This window comes from Dermacentor albipictus, chromosome 8, assembly GCF_038994185.2.
Source record: "Dermacentor albipictus isolate Rhodes 1998 colony chromosome 8, USDA_Dalb.pri_finalv2, whole genome shotgun sequence".
NCBI lineage: Eukaryota > Metazoa > Arthropoda > Arachnida > Ixodida > Ixodidae > Dermacentor > Dermacentor albipictus.
In genome coordinates this window covers 95,175,566-95,200,083 of record NC_091828.1, presented here as the reverse complement: position 1 = coordinate 95,200,083, position 24,518 = coordinate 95,175,566, and the positions used below count along the sequence as shown (strand labels likewise).

Here is a 24,518-nt window from a genome sequence, read left to right as displayed (position 1 = left end):
AATATAAATGAAGCTGCTCCCATAAACAACAGCTTATTGATATGCTTGAAAAGGTAGATAATTGCTGCATTCTGTCAGTGGTGACTTCTCTTGTCAAAATGTTAATGACAGGGAGGTAAGAACTGCACAACAAACAATGGAAAACAAAAGAATAGGTGCAACTTTAGGGAGAGAAAGATGGCTGTATGTATTAGGGGTGAAGAGAAAGCAGATGATGTTGTTCTTGGTGTATTCATATATAGGAACGAGCAAAATTGTTCAAGTCATGCAATGCATAAAGGAGAAACATGGTGGTCTATTAGAACAACAGGAGTGTGCCAATGAAAAGGACACAACAGTTAAGGAGAATACATTAGATGAGGTGATGAGGTTAGGAAATTTGCAAATGTAAACAAGGGATAGAGCAGAATTGTTAGGTGTGTCACCCAACACTTTCATAGTTTAGGTTACAAATGAGGATGCACTCATTTGTGGCCTAACTGTCCTTTATCTCTTTCTGATGTCTATCTGAATTAATGCTGTTATTTTTCCATGGTGTGCTTTCTGGGCTGCGATTTTGTAGCGATGCTTTTTCCGATGCTATTCCTTTTTTTGTGTTTTGTCAGCTAGTGGTCAGACAAAGGTTTGGCTGGTGTTATCAATGGAATATCAGTCGGCCGTGAACAGTGGGTGATAAGAGTGGCACAGAATCGAAGCAGAAGGCATTGCTACCTAATCGTGGTACTGGTCGTCAGTAAAAAAAAAAAAAAAAAAAAAAAAGTTTGTTGTCTCGGGGACCATTCACAACGCAGTAGCACAAGGAGCAGGCTAGGGACGTTATGCTGCTGCATCATGAACCTAATTTTACTCGGGTCAGTTAGCTATCCTCGAAGACCATGTTTGGCAGCTGCACCAAAACTGTGTCATTTCGTAGTGCCACTCAAAGCAGGACCATTTTCGGCAAAGCTAACAGAATGGGGGAAACACAGATTGCAGTAGTATCTTTTGGACTTTGTTTGAGAGAGATAATCTTGCTGTCAGTGTTTTATCTCGTTGGAATGCAAGGGCAGCTGGGTGTGCCAGCTTTGGCAGAGCTATGCATGTGTGTGTGTGTGACATGTCTTCACCGAAGGCCAGGCCTCTGCACGAAACCATATGCTGGTGCATGGCATGTTACACAGTGATGCTTGTACAGCATTACCACGGTTCTGTAATTGTAGTGGTGCGCTGGCATATGGTGCAGCACTCAAGTGCAGTGCGTAGCTGTGTCAGAGTTTCAACATCCAGGACCTTCATGTAACATGGAAAAAGTAAAATGTGATGTGCAGTACTCCTTTAACCCTTGAAATAATTCCTGAAAAACATTCTGAATTTCACGAATTTTTGTATGTATCATAGTCATAATGTTTTTCTGTGCCTTTTGATTCTGAAAATATGTTACTTGATTGGTTCCTGGTTAGAATTACCGTAAAAATAAGAAAAGCTGCTTTTTAGCTGACAGCTTTTCATCAGTGCCGACTGTAACTCGTCTTTGGCAACGGGAGCAGCATAACATTGGGCTGAACGAATGTTACTCATCATTGGCGACATTGGTACTACGTACTTTCCATGTACAGCTTGAGATTAGGGATTCAAGGGTTAACCCTTTCAGCGTTCATGACATGCCGAACGTTTCCGCACTCTTGTCCCGCCATGTTCCTTTTGACATTCCTTTTGTCAGATAGCATTTGCCATTATCTGTCATCTTCTTTTTTATTTCTGCACACCCAAGAATAAACTTGTGTTCCTTTTACAATATAAAAATAATGATGCTGGAAGTGTGTTGCCCTTGAAAGAAAAAAAAAAAACTACGTTGAAAGGATTAAGAATCGTGTCAAAATGCAGTGTAACACTGAAATGGGGTGGGAGTGCTCTCCCATGGTTGTCAGGGAACACTTTTTTCTGTTTTTAATTTTTGCTTCCTTAACAAAATACCATATTAACTTGCCATAGTGTAAACCTGCACCCACAATCTTCCTACGTAGAAATCTCGAAGAAACAAAATTGAAGTTTTACGAGAAGTATTCTATACAATGCGCGCCTCGCATGAGAACCATCTTTGGGAGTGGCCAAGTTTTTGTGACAGTGCATTGAGAGATAGAGCGACGAAGAATGAAGGCCCAGCTTGGTCAGTGGTGCTGAATCCTAAATAATAGCGTGTGTAACATGTAGCCAATATTTGTTATGCTGTACATCAGTTGTGACGCCGTCAACAGTTTTAGCTGGCAGTCATAGGCAGACTCGTATAAGAGCCGCATCTTGCTAAGATACCCCCCCCCCCCCTCCAAAAGTGTGGTTCTTACACGAGTGAATGCAGCAAATTCGCCTGCCTCCCACGTACCTGCATCGATTTCTATAGAGGACAGCAAGCAGAACCCAGAAGATAGTCTGTGTGTTCTTTCAGTTACCGGCCTGTAAAGCTGCAGCCGAGAGGGTTATTAACGCAGCTTCACACGTTCATCCGTTTCCTCTGACAGCTGTGTACATGCTACAAGGATACTACTAAAGTCGTTATTGTGGTGGCTCCTCCTCTGTTATGTTTTTCAATAGCTGTAGCCTCATGCTTGCCCTAACAAACTGCGATTCAGATAGTGTGCCGGGGGTCGGGGCATTGTGAACGTCGTGCAGGCTTCCTGTTTAGAATCTGCGTTTTGTTTTTCTGTGTTCCGGTGTGTGCATGAACTTGGAATGTGTTCAAGCTCTGCACTTGTCCCAGAACAGCAGGCTTTTGCATGCACTCGTTCATCGCTACAGTCTTTTACAGTTCAACCCACTGTCGGAGGGAACGCGCTAATGTGTGGCTCTCGCGTTGGTGGTGATCGAGCTGCAAGTGTGAGCTGAAGCTATGTCAATGCACGGTACAGGTGCGTGGAAAGGTGCCGGAGCTACCAACCACATGTCTTCTGCTGCAGAGCCCAGCTATTCTACACTCGTTGTAAATGAAAATTCTTGTGTGCTCATCACTTGCGTGTTCCCTTTAACAGTGGACTGCACTGTACTTAATAATGTGCATAAGTCTTTTTCAGAATGAACTTGGAAGCAATTATGGTGATAAAGTGTTTAGCTCGAATATAAAGTATAATGCATGCAGAACTGTGCGGAGGTGATTTAAGCATAATCTTGCCTTTGGCTTTCGTGAAAATTGAAACTGATTTGACGCAGACTGTCGTGTAGTCGTAGGTAACGAAAAGCACCCATCAAGTGCATTTCAAGAACTGGGAGTTGACATGAAAACCTTGGCGGTAACATCGACATGCCGAGCTGCAGCACAATGTTACCCCATCCTCTCTGTGTTTAGGCAAAGGAAAGTGTTTTCCTTTTTTTTTTTTGGATAAGGAAATTTCAGGAGACAGTCAGTTTGTTACACATAGATGCAAACGACGCCTTCAGCAACCTGTTGGTGGCAAAATGTGAAAAATGGATGTGTGACGTTTGCAACATAGCAGTGGGTAATAGATTGTTGGATTTCCGTGGGCATAATTGTGAGCCAGCTGGGTTGGTGGCACCATCTTGTGGTGCAGAGCACTTAACCAGAGAAGTGATGAGTCATTATTGCAATAACCGATTATACTCTGCTTACCTTCTGGTATAAAGCTTCTACAGCATTACAATCGAAAACATGCAGCCCCTTTTGCATTATATTGCTTTGGCAAGAACACCCATGTGACACAAAAACACTTTACCTGTTGTTGGACAAACCATCACAAGACGTCATTACCGACGTTGTTGCGGCCACCCACGTTTACCATAACCCTGCAATATCGTAAAAAGTGGACAAGCTGGAAGTTTCTAATGAGAACGTACTTGAATCTGAGTTGGAATCTAAGGACAAATCTTAGTTGAATATGCTGTATTCTCCCTAGTCGCCAAGCACACCCTGAATTTAGGACAAAGCTTTACCTCATGAGCTCTTATCCAATGCGTGGGAATATGGAGAAACCATTTTTCTCAGTGCCACTGCACAGATCTTGGTGAGGGTTGTCGCATTTGAATGTAAATGGTTAAATTTACCAACTATGAGACACAGATTCTTTTTATATTTAGGCCATCAGCGTTCTTACAGAAATTGCTGGAAATAAAAAACTTAACAAAAAAGGTATAGCTAAACTCGGAAGTAAGAAAAACAATGTCACAATTTTGTAAACTATACGCTGAGACATCTAAAGTAGACAAATGTTGATCTGTGAAGTATTGATCTAAAGTATACAACTAATTTGTGAGTAGGGTTCTTGCAAAACCCTTGTGAACATGTTAACAATTTCACGCAAGCTGTAAATTCATTTATCGCATGTGCTTTTGGTGCAGAGTTACTCTCGCAAACTTTATGCTTCACTTTACTTGAAGCAGGCAGATTGTTGGCAATTTCTGTAAAAGACCGAACAGAAGAATGAACAAAAGTTATATTTATGTATTATCTATGTTAATTTGTTCGACCTACTTCAAATTTAGGCACTCTTCCCTATTTCACTGCGAGTATAAAAATAAAAGGATGTGCTTACATTTAGTTAAGTGCAGGACATTCTTTTGCATGTCTGGCAAACAGACTGCGCTTGTAGTAGAGGTAGTCTTATCACGTACTGCGTTCAGTGCACCTTTTGGTTGTGCCTTAGATACATCTGCAACATGCTACTGCAGAAGACCAGGCTTGTTGATTTTCGGGAATTTCCTTGTGCGAACCTTTATCGGCGTTTAGATTCCACACCGGTTGGCTCGTTGCGTGGGTAGAAAGAGTGACAACCATTGGGCTAGGCGTACAGCACGGGGTACTTGACACACATTTGGATGTAATCTGTAATCCTTTTCGCTGTTTGGTTGTTTTCTTGTTCCATTTCTTTATTTGTGCTTTATATTTGGCCGCTTCGCAAGCAAGGCGTGGCAGGTTACAAAAATGTGCACGTTAGCAATCTTTGTGTAGACAGCGCACAGAAGTACTACTGCACATAAAACGAAAATGCAGCCATGAAAGCTGCAATAAATATGAGCTGCCCACCAGCAGTTTAAAGAGAAAGTGTACTCATACCTGCCGAATTTTACAATTTTTTTTATTCTCGTATTTTAAATATTTTTGAGCTTGTTCACGATTGTTGTAGGGATGCCAATAATTTTCAAAGTTTTTTTGTTTGTGACTGCTTTAGATGAAAGGGATTTAAAAAGGATACAAACAACTGCTGCCGAGTTTCTGACAAGCTGGTCTTTTTTTGGAACCACTCAATCATTCTGACATACCTGAAATGCACCCACTCATTCCGTAGAAACAATGACTGCAACTAGAGTTTCGGCCACCATTGCATGAATACCCCGTGAAATTTTTTATAAACAGTTAGCACCTTGAGTATTAATAAAACAAGTTTTTTTTACAATTTTTCATCAAATTTTAGTATTTCACAACTTCGACTGTCGTAAATTTTAAAAGTTAAGGTTGGCGGGTCTGATGAAATGTCAAAGTACTATCTACAATATCATATAGATAAAACCAAGTTTGCACGCATATAAGAAGGTGCGAACTACTGGATGGATAATAAGTGCCACATCGGTACAGACAAAAAAGAAAAAGGAAGACAACACCATGGTGATAAATTCAGCATTAGATTTTTCTGTGTCAGTGACATATCAGTTGGTTATCACCATAGCAGATCACACCAAGTTACCTGTCAAAGGCACGCATTCAGAACTGATGGGAATGAATTGACCGATACCTCAGCCATGTCGCATACTTGCACATTCCGTTCCGCAGCAGCACTATAGCTGCTTTTGCCCGGGCGTGCCGAAATGAGAAAATGGAGGGCTTAATTGGCATCTTTTGAAAACAAACTCGCATACTTCATGCACTACTGGAGAGTAGAATAGAATTGGGCAGCCAAAAAGGTACAGAGAAAGGAGCTCGGTGCATGGGGAAGAGAACAAACTTCATCGTAAGTGGTTGTGCACGTGCGAGTGTATGCGTGTACAGGTTTGCGTGAGAGGCCATGGTAGCCTGTTGTCAGGGCATCATGGATTTGCGCGATGACGGTTTATGTTGGGTGCTCGACAATAACACCTAGCACATTGGAGATGTCATCAGAGAGCTGTACACTCGAACATCGGTCAGCTTGTCGCCTCGGAGATTTTCCAGTATGCTCCCCGCCTCCAGTGGAACTGCTTACCTGAGAGTTCATCTCAAGGGACCGCGCATACCTGTTCACACGTCACACCGGGCAAGGGGTAATGGCGGTGTTCGGTTCAGTTCTGCTATCAAAAACAGCTATTTTTGCTAGGTTTTCAGGAGGTTTTAATATGCACCACGCATGCACATGACAGAGAAATGAACTTGTAGATGCAAAATAATGCGTTGCTATGCGACACCAAAAAAACAGATTGTAAACGTGCAAAAAATACCCATTAAAGCCTGTCTGTACTTCCCCTTTAGTGTGCATCTGCTGCATTGCTAAGCCTAAATATTCGTGAAATTTTATTCGGATGAGAAATGCATTGATCTTGCCATGCTCTGAGCACATATGCACCTGTCCTGTTGGAGCCATGATGCCCGTAAACCTTGCCTTTTTTTTTCTCTCCCATAATGAACAAATCAAATAAAGAAGCAAGTTAAGCCTAACTAGAGTACAATTTTGACTTGTAGGCTTAGATTGTGGCATATACCAGCTTTGGTGAACAGATACATATGCCTTTGAAAAGCTACACTGTCAAGTTGCCAGTCTTAAAATGTTGTAGCATGTTGAATTGGGCTGGTTGGTTGACATTACTGAACCTGAAATAATAAACAGCACGCACCATGAACAGGGCAGATAAACACGCATTGACTAACAGATTTTTATTCCCCGTCATTCTCAGTATATACTAAAATTGTAATCAGTGCAAGGCAACAAACTAACAGGGGCGTGAGATGAGACTGTTAACATGGTTTCACTGCAGTGTAGCAGATGCGAAGCCAGGTTGACAAAGTTCTCGCCACTTTTATAGATGGCTACGGCTTTGAAAATTTCACATTAACATTGTTCAATGTTTTTACTTGAAACTGCTCACACAGCAAGCATGGCTTTATTACATATTTTTCAGGGCTCGGCCGGATGGCTGCTAACCAAACTTTTTGCATGCACACATACTCGCGACTTGTGAAGTCTGTCATTAATACATTGGCCTGTTTTGCTAATGTAGCAGCGCTTGCAGGAAAATGGTATCCGGTAGATCACAGCACTCCAGCTTTTGACAAATGTTGCACCTTTTATCTTGACCCTCTTGCAAAGGGTGGAAAAGCTTGTTGCATGCATTTAAGATGATTCATACTTTAGCTTCTTGTACCACTTTTTTCCAGTTAAACGACACCTTGTGAATGTAAGGAATGATGGTGGTGCCTAATTGTATGCTGATCCTTTTCTTTCATTTCGCTTTTTGGAGATTTTAAGGATACCAGCAAATTCTCAGCGACGCCGGACAGCAATCTTAATGAGAAACCTGCCAACGTCGTGGTTCTGGCTCATGAGATCCGAGAATATAGTTCAATTTTTTTTTCAAGGCAATCTAGATCAGACTGTCGAAACCAGCCACTAGGTGGGTACGTTGTATTCTAGCCAGTGGGCCACAGAAAGGATGGTATGTGGGAGTGTATTTTCGCTGCAATGTGTTTTAGGGTCACTATACTTTTGTGACAAATTGACCTGTTAAGAAGACTCAGTTAAATGCATAGTTTGACAGATCAGCGCATTGAAATTGGGTCGTCCAGTGGGAGTTGTGACAGTGTACAAGGGTTTCGTGCAGGGGGGCGTCGCGTGGTGGGACGCTTACGGCGGCAGAGCAAACCTGGTGCAACACTGCTCTTGTCTGACGTGCAGTGCTGTGTGTCGGCGCCCAGCAGAGAGCAGCCATGGCGCACCGGTTGAGCCTGTCCAAGCTGACGGGCAAGCAGGCAACATCGCCGGCCATGCCCGTCATGTCCTTCCGCTACAATCCGTGCGACGAGGACATCCAAGAGCTGCAGCCCATTGGCTCTTCTTCCAAGGACAGTGGCGCCACCCAGCAGCAGCAGCAGCAGCAGCAGACCCAGTCTAGCAGGTATGTTACCATGCATCGAACACACTTCTTCTCGGCCCCTATGTTCATTTATGTAGCTGTTATGTTACTAAAACATGCAATGCCAAGGTTGGGACGGGACAGTGGTGAAAGAGATTTGGCACAAGTGCATGCAAGAAGTTGTCAAAGTGATAAATTCATTCCTTCAGCACTCATTCATCAGCACTCTGACCTTGTCATTCTCATCTCTCGGGAATTTACCTACACTGACACATGCTTTAATCACTTGATTACAAGTTCATGTAGCTATAGTAAATTTTCACTTCAATGTAAACTTATCCATTGTAAACTACTATGCTGTACTACTACTACTAGTTCTATACTATGCTGTTATATTGTATACTAGTACTAATATATTCTATTGCACTACTTCACGACGGATTACCAACTCACCTAAGTTCACACCCTGTCATCTAGCTCTGATTGGTTGTCTTGCTGCTTTTTCCACAATATGTACAGATTCTTATGGGGAGAAGAGATGCGTAAGATACATCTACAGAATACTTTGCGGCCGATGAGGCGGTGGGTAGGCCGAGAAATTCATGAATGGTATAGTCAGGCCCAGCTTCAACATCTTCTTTGTCAGCAGTAGGACAACATTTTCTGTGAATTTTTCAGTAAGTATCAGTTGGAAGCACAGCTTTGCTTGCTTTACAAGTCCTCTTCACTGCTGTTTCGTCCTAAGCACGCTGCTTTGTAAGTTGTTTCAAATGAATTATCAGCTTGCATAAAACCACACCTTGTTGGTTACACCTTAGCAAATGAAAGCAAAGCACAAAAGAAAGACTAGAACATCTTGAATGTACACAGATGCGCACTAACTTGCACGTGATCTGCGCACATTAATCTGGCCAATGTAAATTGCAATAGTGTCGTACTAATTCTTGCTTATACTCATGGCAAGAACACATGCATTGAGGAGATGTCTTACCTACGTCACAATATATTGTGGCACGTTTAAAGACTCATTTCCAGTTTTTCAATCGCAACAGATTGAAATCTCTAGACTCGTTCCTCGGTTGAAGAGTGAACTTGGCAGCTGCCACCCACACCACAGACAGCACCTACACTTTAATCACCCAGTGTTTTCAAGTTAGCAAGTATGTTGGATTACCACTCATGTTGCAACAGAAAAACAGCAAATTTCAGGGAAGGGTCCCTCCCGGGAAGGGTCCCTGAGTTTGTTGCTGGAAGGTACCATACCATTAAACAAATACAAAAAAAAAGTCCTGCTGAACCAACTGGCTGGTTGGTAATTGAGCCAGTCTTCAACAACTTCTCTTTTGGTGAAGCTATGGGGCTCCCTGTAGTATTGCCAAGGGACTCGGTATGATGCCTCTTTATGGCCACACTAGAGCGCATCCCTGCAAGAAACAGGAAAAGTCTGCTGAGTGAGTGGCTTCAGTAATGCTCCAGAGGTAGTGGATCCATTGTACTACCTTGCATATCTGTCAAAAACTCTTAAAATGAGCTGCATGCATTTAAAGGAGTCATTAATGACAGTTGTTTGAGCATTCAGCTTCTCAAAGCACTGATCAACATAATCAGTCTTTCACTCACCTGGCCACTATGGCGAAGCATTGTTGTGAAAATGTTTTTTACAGTTCCCTTATTTAATGGCAGAGAAGTAAAAGGAACAATACAAAAGGTTATACATATTTAATGTATTTGGAAATTGATGCTTCCAAAAAATAGGAAGGTCACCATTGCGCTTCTGCCAGAATTGGTGCTTAGAAGCATTAATATATTCATTCACTTCACTTTCTATCATTCAGTCTCTATAGTGGACAGATATTATTACAACATAGTTTTCCAGTTTATTCACCATAAAGCATTGCAGATACTTGCAGGTCAGAAGAGGGAACCAATGAATGACAACGTCAGCCAGCATTCTACTAACATTGCCAGTCGAAACCAAAGAGAAACAACCCTACATTCATTAATTGACACCAAAGTGTGAACCGGTAGTGGAACATCTGCATTGTGCATTTTCTCACTTCATATTTTCACGTTTCTTTGATAAGTGTACTACTATCTTCATAAATTCAAATGCAAACAATTCCTTAACTGCTTCAGTGTGTTGGCTACTAAGAAGTTACACGTTGTGCTTTCATGTAATTATCCGTAACAGGCATTCTGATCAGTTATTTCCTGTTCACGTCTCAATTAGCGCTGGTTGTGCGTTAACTTCCCTGTGTTTAAAAAAAGCTGCAGCAGCTCCATTCCGGGAACATCGACTCAGGCCGCGGAGCGCTCCGGTGTCAGCACGAGCTCCCGGGACTCCTCCGTAGAAAGGAGGCACTCCACTGGTCCAGTTCCCGAAAGGCGAGCCACCAGCGCGCCGGACCTGGACGTCCTGGACCACCCGCTCGCAAATATCGAGAGGGAACCCTCACCTGAGCCCCCTGAAGTCTCGAGTGGGACCAGCACAGCAACGCACGTGTCTGAGGTTGCATCGCCAGTGGAACCGGAGCCCACCAAAGTGGTGAGTTGTAAGGGTCGTTTAGCAAAGGTGTTTTGGCTTAGAAGGACTGAAAGTAGAGCATGTTAAAGTAAAACTCTCGCTTGGGCTAATTGGTTCATGCTTGAATTAGTAAAGGCTAGGTGCAGAAGACCAGAACTCAAGAAGAAGAACACAAACAACAGGACTGGTGCCTCTCGCTTCGGCTAGTTGGTTCAGGCGCCGGTCCTGTAATTTGTGTTCTTCTTCTTGAGTCCTGGTCTTCTGCGCCTTGCCTTTACTAATAGAGCATGTTGGCAGGGATTGGTGTTGCTTAGAGGCAGGCATGCAGGCTTGGACACCAGAAGGAACAAAAGGATGCAGCACAAATACAGAGAAGCAACACAGCATCTGTGTTGTTCTTTTGATTCCTTGTGTGTGTGTTTGCGTGCCTGCTTTTTAACCCTGCACAGGGGCCAATTCTATCCACTGAATATGTAGTTTCACCACATTTCTTGCATCTTAATCACAAAATGCGTGCAACTGTAGGAGAGATTAAGACTTCACAATTCTTCAGTGAGTTTTTGTCATGCTTACAGAACGTGGACTCTGTGCAAGAACTCTCTACAGTAAGGTCCGACGTGAGAATGTCAACTGTTGCACGTCTAGCATGCTTTTAGTGCACCTGTCCAGCCAGTTGAGAAGTATGTCCGATGTAAAAACATTGTGAAAAACAGTGAAAGACGGTACACTATGGCATCCTGACCCCAAAAGCAAACATCTAGCTGTCCTACTTTCAAACTCGATTTTAATCAAAGGCTTTACACATAATTTTCAAACTTGCAAGAACAGGTCAAATTGTAAGTGTTTCAAGATGTGTGCGACACATAGTAGGCATCAATATTTTCATCAGTGCTCTTGCTTTTGATGCAATATCTTTGCACACACATTTGTGGACGCACATTTTCTGCCGGAAAGGGTTAAACATGTTGCATTATTTGGTTCATAGCTGTCAATGCATTAGTGGTGCAGAAGGTAAGTATAAGAAAGATATTTCTATCCATGTCTTCTTTCCTACACTTGCCTTTTGTCCAAAAAACGTTGACAGTTTGTTGCTTTGCTGTTTGGATCATGCAGACTGCGTCAAGGCGTGCCTAGATTACTGAATGCATCGCTGTTGCTTTTGTCGCAGCAAATGGTGCGGATTATTCTTTTGTTTGACTGCCCGCATTAAGCAGTGCAAGCTTTGATTTGCACCACAGTGCTCAATATTACAACTCTGAAACTCTATTTTCCATTGAACCAGTTCATTTTTTTTAAATTCTGTTAGCCTTTTTAATTGGCTCGGATCTCGCTGTGCTGCTGTTTCACTTGCATTGGCGACTTGGCGCAAGAAAAGAAAATTGAACCTACAAAATGCATTGCCTCTTTTTTTGTGAAAGTGATGCTGAAGAAACTGGTCAGAGGTTTTGTACACTATATGCGGATCCTGGGAAAATGTTTGAGAAAGTTGTTGGTAATCAGTCAATGTTCTGCTTTCTTAAAGGGATACTAAAGGCAAATATTAAGTCAAGCTAAAGTGATAGATTAGTGCTCAAGAATCTCTGAAGCGTCAGTATTATCACAAACAGCGCCTTAATAATCGAGAAATTGAGGTAAATGCAGGACATGATTAGGCTCCCCCGGGACATTCAAGTACTTGCCCAATGACGAAAGCACTCCTCAGTTAAATTTTGTCACTGGTACTCAACCACTCATTGCAAAAACCATTCTTGTGTGATACTATAAGACGATATAAAATGCTACTTCTCCCATTCTATATCATGTTTAGAAAAAATAACTACATAATTGAAATTACCCTTGACAACGATGCGGGCAGTCGAAAGGTTTCATTTTCACTCGAGTCTGCACCGCCCACGCTTTAGCGTTTTAGTAATTGCTGGCTCGTGAAACTCAAACTGCAAGTAGCGGAGTATTCAACTTCCATGTAATGTCGTGGGATGCCCCAATGGTCTACGCCACTTGACCAAAAAGCAGCCGCAGCGGCGAATCCGCCACTCTGTCTTGGCTCGGTAGCGCGATCTGTCAAGTGCCGTTTTACTCACCGATGGCAGCAAAAGGTGGTGATGGCGTATGCAATGTCACCACTTCCCTGGTGGGGTGGCGGGAGATTTGAATTTCAAAAAAGGCGTTCGGACCCTTCAGATGCAATTTTCTCCTAAGTTAAGTCTTCTCTTGGCACGAGAAAAGTGTTGCGAGGTTTCTGGAATGGTATTTAAACAGTACACGTAGACTAATTATTTGCCTTTACTTTCCCTTTAAAGAAACTCTTAAAAGAAAATTAAGCTGTATTAACGAATAACCCTTCTACAGCGCCAGGAACATCGCCATTTTCACACAAAAATTCTTGGTAAACCTGAAAAGAGGTGCAATAGATTGGTGGCAATGGTGCCTCGAAAGTATTGCTCCAGCTTGCCGGGGCATCGAAAAATTTGATGTTGTCTGCTTGGGCATAGTCAATTTTATTTGTGGGTAAAGGTGGACTACGCTTGGGGTAGCGGGGGGGAGGGGTGTTATCTCACGGGAGTACTGACCCCCGTGGGTCCAGGCTTAGCAAGCCACAAAGCCGTGTCAGCCATCACCTCACATACTCTAATGCGTCACTGTTCACGCACTCGAGCCACAGAAGGGGGCTACCAACAAGCACTGTGCACGCATGAGAACACAGTATTGCCCTAAGTTAGTGGAAACCGTTTGTCTCCGGCGGCACCCAACACAGCACAAACCTCAGTCCCTGGCCGGCGTGGGAATGAAAGGGCTACCGCGTCAAGGACAAAAAATAGACGGGTGCCGTTAGCACGTCGCTGTGAAAGGATGGCTCTCCACGACATGCTGCTAGGAAAAGTCCCCGCAGCTACACTGCTTGCTCTCGCGATAACCAGTGGAACCACTCGCGAGAGCTCGGGCAACGTCCGTCGGCTTAGGCCTCCGATAAGTGTAGCTCGGTGCAGTACGACCACGCGCAAGAACTAGGCTTACCTTTCAGAAACGCCTCAAGACAAGGTATGCCTTTGCCATAGGTGCAAAGGCACCATAGGCGAGCTCAAGTCCGAGACCCTTACAAAGGGGCTGGCAGACAATAGGAAAATGTGTACTTACCGGGTGCTGTCCGGTGGAGGTCTCCCTCACACTCGCTGTGCCAGCAGCGGCGACCGTCGCAAGTGAAAAGGCTGAGGCGGTAAGGACGGCAGAACAGGTGAAAGGCCAGCACAAAGGCGCCGGGGTGCATTTCAATTTCTACGCGCTGTAATCTAGAAAAAGCCAATGATTGAACTTCAAAAGTTTCAAAAACATTTACAATGACCCAAGTACAAAAAAAAAATACCTTAAGCTTGGTAATGTCACAATGACGTATCGATGTTGGTGCATGAAAATAAAAATAATTGAGCTTTGACTCATGTTCTCTTGTAGTAACCAACCTATTACCGTGAAATTAGTGCAGATATTTGAAAGAATGCTTTATCAGTCTAAGTATACATAATATTGGTGGTTGGGACCACTCAGTGAATCGTTAAATTTAAACAGTTTCCCTGAGCAGGCCTGCTCTTTATATGGAAAAACAATATCAAAATCGTACCCCTCCCCCATTCATTCAATTGCTCCTTGGTGCCCAGGAGTCATCGCCAGTCAAGGACTCTGTCAAGGACTACCTTTCCAAGTTCAGCAAGAAGGCCTCCCTGTCGCATTCCGCGGCCGAGGCCAACTTGCCAACGTCGCCTAGCGGGACTGCCAACACCACTGCCGCTGGCCCCAGCGAAGGCACGGACGGCTGGTTCATGGGCCTCAAGGGGCGCCTCACCAAGCGGCTGGAAGAGAAGCGGCACGGCACGCGGCTGCTACGCCGAGACGATGACTCGAAGTCGGCAGCTGCCACAAGCGACGCCGCTGGCACGACGACCGGCACCACCACCGCCTCCTCTATTGTGCTCCATGACGATGAGACGTCGGCCCGCACGACGGGACACACGCTGGACGAGTGCAAGGAGGCGACCGAGAAGGGCGAAGACACGGGCACGACTAGGACGGGCAGCACCAGGTGAAGCACCGACTGTTCTCTACTTTACGGCACGTTGTCTAGCACTGCTTAGTGTTTTTTCTTAAAGCAAAATTTCTTTGCCTCTTCTCCGGGGTTTGGCGTTTGGCATTGTTTCTTGGCCGGATATATTTGTGAATATGTGTAAGCGACATGGGGGGCACTGGTTATATGCTGGCGGCTGTCTTGCCAAGTAGACGACTCGGATCGCTGCGTATGCGCCACTTGGTATATGGACATTCTTGGTCACTCGCACAGAATGAGTGCGCCACTGAGACAAAAGGGGTATACAGCCTTAAAGGGGCCCTGAACCACTTATTAGAAATGCATTTGAAGTTAAAATAGACTATTTCAGAAATACTTTGACGCAAGAAGTACTTCAATACGTTCAGCAGAAGCGAAGATATTGGCAATCAAAGGTCGCCTACAATCCCCTTCGCGATGCTCCTGTTCCTTCTTCAATACCTTGCACTGTGAAGGCTATGGCAGAGGGGGGCCTGCCCGCAACACTCCGCCTACTGAACGTCACTGTGGTGGGCAGTTCAAATGTTATTGTGAATGTTTGCATAGACGGCACTATTTCTGATTTTGGTGCTTACAATATGCTAAACGTGGTTGTCCTCAACAAGCCGTAATGCTCTCGGTGAGCGGACTCGTGACGACATCCCGAGGCGGCTGTGGTTCCTACAGTACGTAGCGGACTGCAGCTACGTGCAACTGTAGCGCATATCCGCAGCGTTTGCTTTGTCACGACAGGGTTTGAGTGTGTGCTCGCACTCATATGGTGCAGTCTTACCCTATTAGGTGGTGCGGACTGACTTTGTCTTACACTGACTTGACTCACAGATTGTAGCCACATCCAACATGTATTTTGAAGCACTGTGAATAGCTCAACCGAAGCGAAGTCTGTCAAGACGTCTAGCCAGGAGCGGCCAGGAGTGAGCACGTGCTGGCAAGCATGTTTAGGGTCCGAATTTTAAGGGGCTAGTAGAGTATTCAGAGTTGGTCAAAATTAGCGAGTCCCAACGGCTAGGACACTGATGAGCAGGGTGGCCAAAGTTTATTTCCTACGCGAGCGGCCGGGGTCAAGCGTGAGCAGATGGTAGTCTGCTTCTTCCGGAAGTGTGTAATTACATATTATTGAAATTTTAAAGCAGATTTTTGCTTACTTCAACCTGTTTATTAAAATGCATCAATAAACATACAAAGTAAGAGTAGGAAGAAGCAGACTGATGCAAACACCCTTCTTGATGACATCAGCTGTTGGCCAATAGCAGCCGCATATGGGCATCTGCTATATGGCAGACCAAAAAGTGTGAGAATACTTCCATTGAAAAGCGTGTTTGACAAAAAGGTCACTTCATGCTCTGCTTACGAGTTCCACATGCTCCACATGACTGCAAAATTTGGCCGAGATGTTCACAGCAGTGTATGCAATCCTTAGACTGCGTTTTTTGCACCATGCCTTAAGGGGTGGTTCGAGACCCTTTTAGATGTGCTTGGATATGTGTGGTAGTTCTGTGTGCATACACTTGGCAAGCGTCATACACTGCTATTGCCCTCGTGACACAAACGGCTAACAGCAATAGGCGAAGACAGTGTGCTGTATAGACTCGCGTAAGGGTCACACGCCCAACTTAGCAGCCCAAAATTTAGAAAAAAGTTCCGTCAGAGAAGCAATCGAATTGGATGTCCCGATGCACCACGCACACGTCGGCGAATTTTCGCACGCTGCGTACTTCCACGTACTGCTACCAGATGGTGAGAGCTGAGCGTTGACCTCTGATGCAATCGTTCATCCGGGGATCCTGGGTGTGCAGTAGTCGCTGGATGCACCGGCACCATTTTCACCAAAAGGCTCAGTCCCGTGAAATTGTGAAAAAAGAAAAAAAGCGTGGCCCTTGCACAAGTCTATACGGTACTTGTGTCCCATACGGCTGCTGCGAGCTCAAGAAAGCTTTGCATCATTTAAATTCCAGCAGTGCGTTAGATCCGGGGGTTTCTTACGAAAAAGAATGTGGTGCAGCCTGCTGTATGCTCCGAAAATACCATGAGGACATGTGCTGTGCCACACCCAGCAACACCAGCAAGGGGCTGGTGTAACTTCACAATCGGGCACACTCTGGGCTGACTCTGTTTTTTTAACTCAAACAGCAATGAGATGAAACGGAAGGGTTGTGTTCAGCACTTTGCGCTTCCTGTTCTTCCTTCCATGCCATTTCTGTTTCAGTTTTAGCTTGTGACGTCTTGAGCTTTGGAATTACAAGTGCACTGATGATTGTAGTGGGGCTGAGTTCCAGGTAACTGTAGTTATCCAGTGGCCAAACACGTCTGCAATGCACTTTTGGTGTAGCAGCACCCTGTGCCGGCACACGCATTTCATGTTCCATGGTAAGCACAGCTTTCTTGTGCCTTGTTTCTGTAGACCCTGTGCAGCTAACCAAAATATGTGGCCCACATTTAAGCGCCGGTCAAATCATGTGCAGACTATTTTGCCTCTGACAGAGCTCACGTTCTGGCATTGTGTTTCGGATAGTTGAACAATGTATAGTAAAACATCGTTATAACGAAGTGGAAGCGGCAGTTAAAATTACTTTGTTATATGCATTAATTCGTTGTATCCATTATTGCATGTACTTTAACATGAATCTCTATGAAGATTTCAATGGGAATTTCACTTCGCTATATCTATTATTTCGTTATATCCCGTTTCATTATTACGGGGTTTTACTGTATAGCAGAAAGGCAACGTTGTGCAGCTTTTCAATAGATAGCAGAGCGAAATGTCATTTTTTAACTACGAACAACAACAAGCAACTCTATCTGCTTACTTGTGGACCTTGTGTCACAGCTTTACAAAGGCAAGACAATGCAACCCGCTTCTTTCGATTGTGCTTGCATATTTGTTTGGCAAGAAATGACATCCTCGCAAAACCGAAAACCCCAAAAAAAGACAAATTCTGGTAGTCTCTGTTCAAAAGCTCACCGAAGAAGCGATAGCTCACAAAGTAATTTTTACTCCCAACAGGGCCACCGTACAATTTGCAAGCACTGGTGGCGACGAGGGCCCCGACCCCGACCTCACGTCCTGGGAGTTTGTCGAGCAGCCTGAGAGGCCCCTGAAGCAGCCCGTCCAGGCCCAGCCGCCCGCGGCCTCTCACGACTTCTCGGCCGCATTTCGCGCCTCGCAGACGCCGAATCTCACCGCGCTCGTGCACACCATGATGAAGACCAATTCGTTCCTCATAGCGGGCGTCATCGGGCTGTTGGCCATGGTGCTGCCCATGCCGTCGTTCTCGAGCGGCCTCGTCATCGGCTTTGTCGTGTCCTTCTTCACCTTCGGCTTCCTGTGGTACCTGCTGGTGCCGACGCAGGAGCGGTTCCCCTTTGAGGTGCCGAACTATGCCAGGATGCCGCCGCTGAAGGTGCCGCGGTACCCTATGGGCGACTCGAGTCGCCTGGACGCCAACTCGTACGAGGTGGGTGCCTCCCGTTCGTTGCCATCGTGCTGCAGCTCTCGTTTGTGCTGCAGGTTCGACAGTGGTCGTCACTTATTGCGAAAGACAAAATTGGGATACCACTTTATTGACCGATCACTGTTTTGTGAGAAAAACTATAGCCAGTGTTTTTGCCACCCGTGGTGGTGATGTGCTCGGGCTGCGCAGCCGGTTCATTGCCATTGTGCTGGTCATTAATATCGTCATTTATGCAGGTTTTTATATATATATATATATATATATATATATATATATATATATATATATATATATATATATATATATATATATATATACATATATATATATATATATATACACGCACGCACACACACACACACACACACTCTAGTGCAAGAAACCTGCCATTTGTGAGACAACCAGTGTCCAGAAAGTGATGGGCAGCAAGGTGTCATGCCGCATGGTTGTTCGATTTCCGTGTAAACCCGTGTATCTGCCTATTGTAATTTTGATCTTTTGATCATCTTTATGACCGCTTTCGGATTAAACAGCAGTATATGCGAAGTTCCGCTATTTCTTAGCACACCGCGGCCCTACTTTTTGATAGCACGGACTTTGGCTGTGACGCACCTTCCAGCTGGATTATTATGGTCCATTCTCATTAATGTTGACTGTATCCGATGCATTATGTGCTGTTAGACCTATAGGAAGTTGGTGCGTTAAGTATTCTGGGTGGGGCTCTAGTGTTTGGACCACGTTACAAAGACAGACGGGCACGACACTAATAACTTTCTGGTCATTTCAGTGTGAGAACTGCCTGTGCTGCTGAACAACCCAATGATACAAAGCGTATCACAGCCAACTTCAGCATCTTTAGCACTTTTGCTATTGATTTGTGGCATGGGAAGAGAGAGAGAGAAAACATTTATTGGATCATCGAGGTCGTTGCTCTTGAGGTCGAGTGGGTGGTGTCCTCATTCCAGGACTCCACTGGCCACGGCTGCTCGACGTACTTCTTGTCCCGCCAGGGAACAAACTCGGAGGATTCATGTGATCTTTCTCGATTCCCCTTGCAGGGTTGGATGTCCCAGCTGCCCTTTGAGAGCGAGTATCACATCGAGACACATCACATGAACAACACCCAGTCGGTGCACCTGGTGCTGACCGGGAACGTGCTGCGGCTGCGCTGGCCGAAGCACCCAGTGCCGCGCCGAGCCATGTGGAATGAGAAGCGCCCAGAGCCCGTGTTTATCAGTCAGCGGCACTTCAGCCTCACCGATGCCAAGGTCATGTTGCTTCCAGAGAAACTGGCACGGGACAGGTGAGCATTTGATGGTGGCACTGGCCTTTTTTTTTCTTTCAGTGGCTGTATCAGTTTTTTTTTCGCAGTAGCGCAGGATTTTCGTACATCTGGCACACACGGCACTTACGTTAATGTAGGCCAATGCTTTTTAGGGCAAGTGACACACAAAGTTGGGGGTCATCTAGATAGAAGGATGCGGCTTGACCACAACCACCAGACGCTTAACGCTGGAAACAATGCAACAAACTTTGCAACTCTGCTGCTAACCACATGGCTTTCACTGTAACACAGAAAAGTCGACACCACAGGGTGGGGAAAGACATTGCATATTTTTACAGAAAACAAGAAGCAGGAATGCCTGTAAAGATAGATATTATACAGACGAGGGAGGTTGCAAATGTTCGAAGCTGTGCATGCAACAAATTCAGATGGCTGCCTACTTTGACATGTTACTTAGCCAGTCGTAATAAAATGTGTGTGCTCACACTCTCATGCTTTCTTTTTTTCTCTTTTTCTGACCTTGCCAGCTTCGGGGCACTACCTAGATTAAAGTAATCAGGACAAATAACCTGTCTAACAAATTTCTTGCTTAGCAAAAACAAAAAGAAAAGACGTTGACATGCCTTTTCCTTCAACTGTTCTGTCTTCACCCGTCCAGATTGTGGAACAAGAAGTACCCGATTTGTCTTCTGATACCGTCCGAGGACCACCATGTGCGCCAGATGCAGATTGACTCCAGCCAGGCCGACACAATGACCCGCTTCAACTCCGACGACGACACGAACGACACGGTCAAGGACCTCTACGTGAGGGACCCCAACAATGACGAGGCCGACACTGCTGCCGCTGCTGCCCCGGCCTCTTCCAAGGAAGACCTGACAAGTTGTGAGTTCATGCTGGATATATATATATATATATATATATATATATATATATATATATATATATATATATATATATATATACTGGCTGCTTTATATTTTGTATAGCGCAGTGCAGATGCAACCAACACCTTCAATGAACAAAATGTGTTTGCTATTACCCGAAGTTGATTGTTGTTGGAATTGCCCTCTGAACTGCTAGAACAGAACTCAACAGGAAAGGGAAAATTGTCATTCACTTGATTGTAGCGTGAAACTGCAACGAAAACCCCCCTGCGGATTTCTCTGAGAAATCTCTGCATTATGTGTGTGATGCGGATGTCCGGGATTCGGCAGTTGCCTGTGGCGAAATCTATTTTTTTTTTCCACTTTCATTTCCCTTTTCCTTATTATAACTTGCAAATTTCAATTGAAATATCGAGCTAATTTTCCCCGCGCTTTCCTTGACTTGTTGTAAATAACAAAAATCAAGCTCCTCGAATCTTTACTTCAATCGTGGCCGTTCTTAATTAAGCAACACCGAATTTAATCCTGCAAGTGCCAAAACCAAAAGGCGCTGTTTCTGCAGAGCAGAACAAACCCGGCTCTCTCCCTGGCTGCCTTTAGGTTCATTAATTCCTGCAGTTTCCCGCAATTGTTCCTTGTTTTTCAAAAATTGCTGTTTTACAATGCCAAGACTACTTTAAGGGCAATGAAATGCCACATCAATAGTGGAGGGCTTATTAACTTTCACCTCCACTACCGATGCCACAGCAGACTTCTTTAACAGGAAAATCTCTGAAGCAATGCCTGTCATGTTCCACTGGGTGGCTTTGAGGTGTAAAACCTCGTCAGTTCATTTGTCTATCGCTTGGCAGTTTTGCTGCAAAGTGGAAGGGAAAGTACTGTCGCAGTACAATGTCGACGTCACCCTCGCTGAAAACGGATCGCAAGCACAAACGGGAGTCGTGCACTGACATTGTTGTCTGCCTCGTCCATGGTTTCGTGCGCCTTCCAGCATTCATTCGATGCCGGCCTCCCTGGTTCACCACTCTTGGAGGGAGATGCACCAGAGATGAATACTGTACTGTTTCATATGTTGTAGCAAGCTGAGCTCATTTAGCAAAATCGCACTCCTGCAATAATAGATTGGCAGCTCGTGCTGCAGGACGAGGCTTGGTGCACCGTAAGAGAAGCGAAAGGCAGCGGGCGACGACATCCTGAAGTTTGTGCATCGGTTTGCAGTAACGTCGTGGATTTTGACAGCGTCGCTTCATGTTTGGTTCAATGTTTATCATAGCAGAATAAATACATGGCATTCTCAATTAAGCAGGAGTACAAACTAATAATTTTTAAAAATGTTTTCTGTTCTGGATTGCGGAAATGTTAGAGAATGCTTTATTTACTTGTTTAAAACCTACAGTCCCTATTTCTGAGGTAAAAAAAGTTGAAGAAAAAAAGAAAAAGGTTTCGCCAAATTTACCTGCCACAATCCAACGCGAGCTCCGGTGACAATGACAGCAAACATGACCTGGAGCGATGAGTGACACAGAGCTTGATAAGTGGTGCTGAATGTCAAATAAGTGCACGTATTGTGTGTAGCCAGCGTTTGCGTTATTTTTTATTTATGTCATTCGCGATCTAGTTTGTGGTTTTATCAGATATATGGCCCGGACAATGTACGCCCTGCCACTATACGAATTAAAAAAAAAAAAAGCATGGGTCTTGCCCAAGTAAATATGGCCCTTGAAAATTCGTACCGTCACGCCGGCCTACTGGCATAGAGATCTCGGAGCAAAAATTCAAGAATGGAAGTTTTTGGCCATTGTTTTTTCTTTAGTAACAGTCCACCTCCTTCCTGGAAATTGATAAATTTTGGGAGCTTTTGTGAAGTACTTTGCCAGTCCATGCTGATTTAGCACTGCCGTTCAGCGTGAGCGTTCTCTCGAGAGTGAGCCGTGCCCACCTTGTGCACCTTCTAGCCAAAACTGCTGTGGCCGGCAAGGACTCGAGCCAGGACAAGGCTCAGGCACAGACGAACGGCTCTGTGTCGAAGGACTCTCAGCAGGCGTGCACGTCAGCCACGCAGGCCAGGCTGGAGCACGAGGTGCTATACTTGTTCGCACGGACGTGCCGGGAGAAGGAAGAGTGGTTCCGGAGGTTCCAGCAGGCCATCGCCTGTGGTGGTGAGCTTCGGTTCAGTTTTCCATTTCAGTTCTAGTGACGCTTTGTGTAGTGAAGTACATCAATGAATGGCGTAGTGTTTGTAGCGAAAAACGTCATGCAGACCCCCCACGCCTCCCCTTAGTCTGTGTAAACGAAGCTTTGGTGAGCAGGCTTGGGGAAACGGTGCATCTCGGTAAGAGATGCCCGACGGAATTCAGCTATGAACACACCCTGCGACCTTGAGCCCAGGCAGTGAACAAACGCAGTGTGGCACCGCCGACCCCAGCATCTAAACGTTTGGATGCTATGGAGCTTCCGAGTACGAGCGTGTTTGCTTAATGAAAACCTACCGCGCTTTGGATGCATGTTAAACAACCCCAAGTGGTGAAAACCCGGAGTACCCCCCACTGGGACGTGCCTCATAGTCGCACTGTGGTTTTGACGCGTGAAACCCCAGAATTTCCTTCAATGACGTAATCAGTGCAGCTTTAATGCTTCTAATAGTGCACGAAATCTCTGTGGAAACCATAGGGCCACGAGTATCTTTCCCATCCGCGGCCCCTTTGCAGGCAGGAGCTCAAAGGTGAGGCGGATGCAGTTTGACGACTCGTCCGGCCAGCTCGTCACGTACGAGGCCTACATGGAGGAGCTTCAGCTGCGGCATCGCGAGCAGCAGTGGCTTCCGTCGTGCCTCGCGATGCCGAAGAGCACGGCCGTGGCCTCGCTGCTTCCTTCCCCGCCGACCACCGGTTTCTCACAGGTACGGTCTCGGCGCTGGAGCACATGCACCTTGCGCGCCTGTCATTTATTCAACGGGGCGTCATGTTCATCCGTCGCTGCGGAGAAATACAAAGATGGCAATGTTTATGTTTTAATTGTACAGTTCAAGTTAGCCAAGGGACGATTTTCCGAGATATCGCCTCTTAAGGGACACCTTCACTCTGTCGAGGTTTCACATGGTCTAAAGCCAGATGCATCGGCATCTACGGGCGACCTCATTCCTGGCACAACGCCAGGAACACTGTCACCCATAGGCGCCGGCATGTCCGGTGCTAGAGGCACAAAATCTCGCGCAACTGAAGGTATCCTTGAAAGTAATCGTCCAAGAATACCACTCCAGTACTGAAATCGTAGCCTTCTGCTAAAAACTGCGTGCCAAGTTACATGTTTTGAGAAACATACATGTTCTATCCCTGTCAACTTTGCTCCGCTGAATTTTTTCCACAGTGTGGAAAGGTTTTAACTGGAACTACAGTACCTGTTGCTGGAGATTTTGCGGGCTTATTTCACAGTAGTGGTGCAAGGCACACACGGGCTTCTAGCTGAATGTTATGCTTTTAGCACTGGCCAACTTCAATTCTGAAATCACGACATGCCTTCCTGAAGTAAATGATTAAAAATTTAAGGGACTGAATGTTTGTTCAGTAGTAAACATATTGCCGATGATCTCACAAGTTTTGATGTCCATTACTGCTATGAAACTTGGTAAGCAAAAAGAATTTTTTTAAATCTCGAATCTCCTATTTTTCATTTGTCAGGGAAGGTCGTAGCAGAAAAATGCAGTACTATTGTGCAACATAGGCATAGCTTTTCGTTGCAAGTTTGACAATGAACCTTTTATTTCCTTCTTTTTCTTTTTCGTCGCCTACCCAGGGTATCAAGTCTGACACGCAGTGGCTGAACATGCTGATTGGGCGGCTCTTCTATGACGTCTTCACCCAGAACGAGTGGGCCGACGTCGTCAGGCGTCGCATTCAGAAGAAGCTCAACCGTATCAAGGTGAATGCGCTTGCGCCAAGATTCAACCACAGAGTCAACCACTGTTGTCAAATAGTGTGGAGCTTCATGTAAACCAAATATAGGAAAAAGGCGCAAAGCTGTTTTTGGTGTTAATTGAAGCACCTTCACTCTTGGACTGAAGTATGCTCGAAATAACTTTGCTTATCTTTTTTGCCATAACCTGCACTAGTGCTGAATCATGTCTGAACTTCTCCCAGTTCCCGTCTTATGTTTGAGCTTATCTTGCCAATTGCCTCCTGTTATGCTGCCCTGCTTGGTCCTTGGATGACAGTATGTCCTTAATAAAAATTAAAACTTTAGCTTTGTTTTCTAGCAT

At 45.0% G+C, this 24,518-nt stretch overlaps 1 protein-coding gene across 2 annotated transcripts in view; it reads left to right on the top strand.

The window, feature by feature from the left end:
* The window catches only part of LOC139048875 (testis-expressed protein 2), a 41,209-nt gene that overhangs the window by 2,711 nt on the left and 13,980 nt on the right, over positions 1 to 24,518 (top strand). The window contains exons 2-10 of one of the 2 annotated variants that reach the window (XM_070523768.1): positions 7,845 to 8,064; positions 10,291 to 10,567; positions 14,197 to 14,618; positions 17,644 to 18,094; positions 19,150 to 19,394; positions 20,035 to 20,261; positions 22,219 to 22,422; positions 22,972 to 23,162; positions 24,056 to 24,181. In XM_070523768.1, coding sequence (XP_070379869.1) covers positions 7,877 to 8,064; positions 10,291 to 10,567; positions 14,197 to 14,618; positions 17,644 to 18,094; positions 19,150 to 19,394; positions 20,035 to 20,261; positions 22,219 to 22,422; positions 22,972 to 23,162; positions 24,056 to 24,181 — 2,331 coding nt within the window. In that variant the 5' untranslated portion in view covers positions 7,845 to 7,876. Of the gene's footprint in view, positions 1 to 7,770; positions 8,065 to 10,290; positions 10,568 to 14,196; positions 14,619 to 17,643; positions 18,095 to 19,149; positions 19,395 to 20,034; positions 20,262 to 22,218; positions 22,423 to 22,971; positions 23,163 to 24,055; positions 24,182 to 24,518 lie in introns of both variants that reach the window. The other variant, XM_070523769.1, reaches the window with a different exon arrangement.